Source organism: Galeopterus variegatus, unplaced genomic scaffold (genome assembly GCF_000696425.1).
Source record: "Galeopterus variegatus unplaced genomic scaffold, G_variegatus-3.0.2 Scaffold139, whole genome shotgun sequence".
NCBI classification, from domain to species: Eukaryota; Metazoa; Chordata; class Mammalia; order Dermoptera; family Cynocephalidae; genus Galeopterus; species Galeopterus variegatus.
The window spans coordinates 790,618-796,524 of record NW_007726250.1 but is presented as its reverse complement, the minus strand read 5'-3'; the positions used below and the strand labels follow the sequence as shown (position 1 = coordinate 796,524).

General features: G+C 36.6%; 1 protein-coding gene across 2 annotated transcripts in view; it reads left to right on the top strand.

Annotated features, from left to right (window-relative positions):
- Positions 1-5,907, top strand: part of HMGXB4 (HMG box domain containing 4) — a 30,977-nt gene that overhangs the window by 16,913 nt on the left and 8,157 nt on the right. For both annotated transcript variants that reach the window (XM_008590176.1, XM_008590182.1), the window contains one exon: positions 4,993-5,074. In XM_008590176.1, the coding sequence (XP_008588398.1) occupies positions 4,993-5,074 (82 nt within the window). The remainder of the gene's footprint in view (positions 1-4,992; positions 5,075-5,907) is intronic.

Sequence of the window (5,907 nt, the reverse complement as noted above, 5' to 3'; positions counted from 1 at the left end):
TCAGCTGACTAGCAACCTTAATTCCATCTGCAACCTTAATTGCCCCTTGCCATATGTAACATAACATATGGACAGGTTCTAGGGATAAGGACATAAACATCTTTGGGGGAGGCATTAATCTGCCTACCACAGCCACTAAATCAGAATTTCTATGAGTGTGACTCAGAAATCTACATTTTTTTTTTTTTTTTGGTCTTTTTCATGACCGGTAAGGGGATCGCAACCCTTGGCTTGGTGTCTCCTGCACTGCGCTCAGCCAGTGAGCGCACCAGCCAGTCCTATATAGGATCCGAACCTGCAGCAAGAGTGTCGCTGCACTCCCAGCGCCGCACTCTCCCGAGTGCGCCACGGGGCCGGCCCCATGAGCAGGTTTTTGTGTTGACATTAGTTTTCAACTTCTTTGGGTAAATACAAAGGAGCATGACTGATGGATTATATAAGAATATGTTAGTTTTGTAAGTAGTCACCAAACTGTCTTCCAAAGTTGCTGAACCATATTGCATTCCCACCAACAATGAGAGTTCCTGTTGCTCCACATTCTCACCAGCATTTGGTGTTGTCAGGGTTCCGGATTTTGGCCATTCTAATAGGTGTAGTGGTATCTCAATGTTGTTTTGATTTGCATTTCTCTGATAACATATGATGTGGAGCATCTTTTCCTGTGCTTATTTACCATCTGTATATCTTCTTTGGTGAAGTGTCTGTTAAGGTCTTTGGCCCAGTTTTTAATCAGGTTGTTTGTTTTCTTATTGTTGATTTTTAAGAGTTCTTTGTATATTTTGGATAACAGTCCTTTGTCATATTAGTCTTCTTTTTCTGTTGATGGTATCTTTCGCAGAGCAGAAGTTTTTAATTTTAGCGAAGTCCAGCTTATCTTTCTTTCATGGATTATGCTTTTGGTGTCATATCTAAAAAGTAATTTCCAGACTCAAGGTCATCTAGATTTTCTCCTATGTTAACTTCTAGGAGTTTTATAGTTTTGCACTTTACATTTAGGGCTGTGTTGCATTTTGAGTTAACTTTTGTGAAAGGCGTAAGGTCTGTGTCTAGATTTTTTTTTTTTTTTTTTGGCACGTGGATGTCCATTTGTTGAAACACTGTTTGTTCAAAAACCTATCTTTTCTCCATTGTATTGCCTTTGCTCCTTTGTCAAAGATCAGTAGACCATATTTATGTGGGTCTGTTTCTGGGCTGTCTATTCTGTTCCGTTGATCTATTTGTCTATTCTTTTGCCACTACCAGCTATCTAGATTACTGTAGCTTTATGCAAAGTGTTGAAGTCAGGTAATGTCAGTCCTCCAACTTTTTTCTTTTTCAATACTTTGTTGTCTGTTCTGAGTCTTTTGCCTCTCCATATAAACTTTAGAATAAGTTTGCTGATGTCTACAAAATAACTTGTTAGGCTTCTTGTCTCTTTTAAAGGCTCTTCTGCTAAGGTCAGGCTCAGTAAGGATAATCTCCCTTTTGATTAACTCAGATTCAGCTTATTAGAGACCTTAATGACATCTGCAAAATTCCCTTTGCCATGTAACACAACATAATCATGGGACTGATCATCCATCATGTTCACCAGTCTTGCCCACTTAAGGGGAGGACATGTATGCCAGGGAGCAGGAATCTTGGGGGCCATCCTGGAATTCTGCCTACCACAAAAATAGGTGACTTTTTTCTTTTTTACATTTGAAAGTTACATCATTGAATACTTTCTCAAGTGCCAAACACTGTTTAATTGATTCCCAACTTTGCGTTAAATGGTGTTATCCAAGTTTTACTTATAAGGAAACTAAAGCTCAGGGAAGTGAAGCCATTTGTATACCTAGTAAAGAGTATGGTCAGGATTCTAACTCAGATCAGTTGATCTCCAAAGCCCAAGCTCTTTCCATTTGCCATCTATCTCTGGTAAATCCTGTCACTTCTCCCTTCTTTCCAATTATTTGATTATCTCCAACTCCACTGTCTTGGCCGTGGGCCATCATCATCCCTCCCATACTACTGCAGCAGCTTCCCAATCAGGCATCCTGCCTTTACACTTGCTCTTCTCCAGTCCCTTCTCCATAGTGCAACTGTGGCTGTGTAACTTTCCACTTAAAATACGTGAATTGATAGAGTCCATACTCTTTAATATGGGTTCCAAGGCCTCAATTTATGGGCTCTGCCTCCTTCTCCAACGTCATCTCTTACCTCTCTCTTCTCTGTTGAGTTAACCACATTGTTCCCTCTGCCTAGAATGCTCTCTTCATCTGCCTAGCTCAACCCAGCTCTCAGGTCTAGATTAAATGTCACTTCCTCCAGAAGGCTTACTTTGACTCTCTCATTTGGTGAGGTACTCCTATTACATGTTCCCTTAACACCCTGTACTTTCTCTATAATAGCATTGCATTTTATTAAAATGATATATTTATCTGTCTTATCTGTTGGATTATGTATCTAATTTTGGGCTGTGTTTGCAATGTCTGGCACTTAGTGGATACTCAAATAAATATTTATTAATAAATGAAGGGCAGAGTACTTTAATAGATTACTTTTTTCTTTTACCTTTGAAACCTTTCCTTTTTAGTCTCTGCTTTTCCTTCTTTGCCATTGAAATACTTCTAATATTACATGTTAGAAAAGCTATCCACTTCTGTTGTGTTTTATTCAGGATCAAATAATTAGTATACGGTGAAGGTGAGACAAGATGGTGGGCCTATAAACTACAGGAACTCAATTAATGCTGCCATATTTTCTATGTAATTGAATAAAGTCCTTTATAAAGACTTATGAGAGGAACCCCCTTCTTCAATATGTGGATTGGGATCTAGTATATTGGCCAAGAATTGTAATTAACTTTGTAAAGGTACTTTTAAATTTATGTTACAGCTACAGATAGCCTTGTGGAGTAGGGGGCATTAACCTTTTACATATTATATCATGTTTGAGAAAACGTTGTTCAAATGCCTTCCTTGAAAGTCATATAATATGGACAAATGGTCTGTGAAATCTTTCAAGCACATATTCTTTCTATTGTTCTCAATATTTAGTAGTGAGATTGATTCTACAATTGCGAAAGATTTGGCGATGTGTAGACTTCTACAATTTATTCTTTAACTATGTACTCTAGTATATGTCAGGCATATAGATGAGCCATTTTTAAAAATTAGTATAAAATTTTTGAAGCTAAATTTTTAACAAACATGCCACAATTTTTATATCCAAATAAATGCTGTCTTATTCAAAGCAGTTACCTTGGAAGGTGTTCTGGGAATGTTTCCATTCCTCAGAATGATTTCAGAATTCCTTTTGGAATTAGAGTCAGAGCCATCACAGATTTTTGAAGCTAAATTTTTAACAAACATGCCACAATTTTTATATCCAAATAAATGCTGTCTCATTCAAAGCAGTTACCTTGGAAGGTGTTCTGGCAATGTTTCCATTCCTCAGAATGATTTCAGAATTCCTTTTGGAATTAGAGTCAGAGCCATCACAGAAGCGTTTTATTGTCCTTTGTCTCAACCAGTCTTTGTCTTTTGAGGGTAGTTATTTTATGGAAACAACATTAAGAATTCAGGCAGGTAAACAAAGTTCATGATTAAGCTTTGTTTAAAACAAGGTGCAACTCTGAAGTTAAGAGGCAGGACTGTGTTGGTTGGTGGTTTAGTTTTGGTCATAAAATCTGTCTCTTAGGGCACACAAAAGTTCCCCGTGTGGCTTTTAAAACACAAATATTTGGGTCATTATAACTACTACAGGACCAGAAAGGACTAGTAGGAGATGGAGCACTCTTCAGGAGGAGATAAAGGATTGATCATATTTTGCTGTTTACAGATAAGTTTTTCAGGAAGGCCACACTGAAAACATCTCAGTTTATTAGATTAACCCTTTCTTTATTTTAAATAGCAACTTTTTCTGTGAGGAAGCAACGTATTTTCTTTCTTTCACACATAATGCATGGCCCTGGAAGTCGGGGTAACTGGGTTATAGTTCTGACGTTGTAACTTGTTTAGTGTAGGACCCTCAGCAAGTCACTATTGCTCTGAGTTTACTTTTTCCCATCTTCAAAATGAGAGATTTGGAGATGATATCTCATTTAATTCCTCTTTCCAGGCAGGAAACTTAATTATTTTTCTCTTAGTCTATGGATAGTTGTAAAATGGAATGCACAGTAATATAATTTTTTGTTTTATATATCCCTTGTTGAATGGGCTCTAAAAGTGATTTGATTTTGTTCCTCAAAGATCATACGTTGCTTTTGGCATTGTCATAATATGGTGACGAACAAGTGTGCTTCATGTAGTACAAAGCAGTGTGCAGAAGTGAAAGAGGTTTGTCTGACATTGACTAGAAGATAACTGTCTTCACTTATTCATTACTTCTCACATTGAACCACAAGAATGTGAATAATAAAATAACAGTAAGCTACAAATTGATACTCAAAGTAGGTCCAGGGAAATTATAAGATTAGAAATCAAAACCAGAGAAAAAGAACATAGATTTGGCTCTTGAATTTCTGGCCCCAAAGTTTAAAAGCAAATTCTAGTTCTGATTTTCAAAGATGAGAAAAATAGACACCCCAGGAGAGGCAAAGATACTCTCGGCTCTTAGTGCTAAAAGAAATATGTAACTTGTATAATATAAAGAATGAAGAGCTTTACAGATAATTGGCATGTAGCTACAATAACCTGAAAAATCTAAAAGTTTAATGTGTGGTTTTTCCCTGCTAAAGGTAAAACTGATATTCATCTCTGAGTGATAAATAATGTGGATTAATTATTAAGCCACCATCAGTTATCACGGTGCTAATAACACCGAGGTCAGTATTCGATCCCTGTACCAGCCAAAAAAAAAAAAAGGAAAAAATTAATTATCCTGTTTAGGAAAGCTGGTTAGTAGTTTGGAACTCCTACCATGTTGAAAAAGTTTAGTTATCCTTTCTATTATATTACCATAGATTCAGGTTACTAAACTTGGGTTCTAATCAAGTTTTACCCTCTTCTATTTTCTTTGTGGCTCTAGCCAAAAAAGAAGAACATGTCAGCCTACCAGGTGTTCTGTAAAGAGTATCGTGTAACCATTGTGGCTGACCATCCAGGTATAGGTAAGAACATTTCTGATCTTTAGTTTTTTTTACTTTCCATTGTATTTCTGAAGCAGTGCAGTTCATTCATTTAGTCAACAGGTGACTTCTTTCCTTAGCATTAGAACACAAATCTCATTTCTTTCCTCGGTTCTGCAAATCACTTTACATTTTACTTTAGTTCACCCCATTCATAAAAGAGTCATATGAGCTTTCTATACATATCTCTTAAGCAGATAATATGTGAAACTGTGTAAAATTAAGTGTTCCAAAGCACAGTACATATATAAGTGCACATAAATATATAGTAGTTCACCCCATTCATAAAAGAGTCATATGAGCTTTCTATACATATCTCTTAAGCAGATAAGATGTGAAATTGTGTAAAATTAAGTGTTCCAAAGCACAGTACATATATAAGTGCACATAAATATATATTTGCTTATTTCCAAAACTCTATAGTTGACCTTTTCCTTAAACTGCCCTTAGGTGTGGAGTTATAATGAGATGACTTGTATTATATTGTTCATATTTGTATCTATATTAAAAGTTAATGAGCTGAGAAAAAAACGTACCACAGACCTTGGTCAAGTTCCTTAATGTCTACAAATTCTATTTACATAATGTGTAAAATAGCTGCCTACCTACTCTACAAGGTTGCCAGGAGGCACGTACTTGTAAAGCATAAAATTGTTATACAAATGGAAGGATAATATTACACATCTTCTTAGCTGCTATAAGGAAATTCTTCTTTAGTTCTGATCTCTCAGAAATTTGGTAAAAACCAGGGCCGGCTCGTGGCTCACTCGGTAGAGTGCGGTGCTGATAACACCAAGGCCGCGGTTTCGGATCCT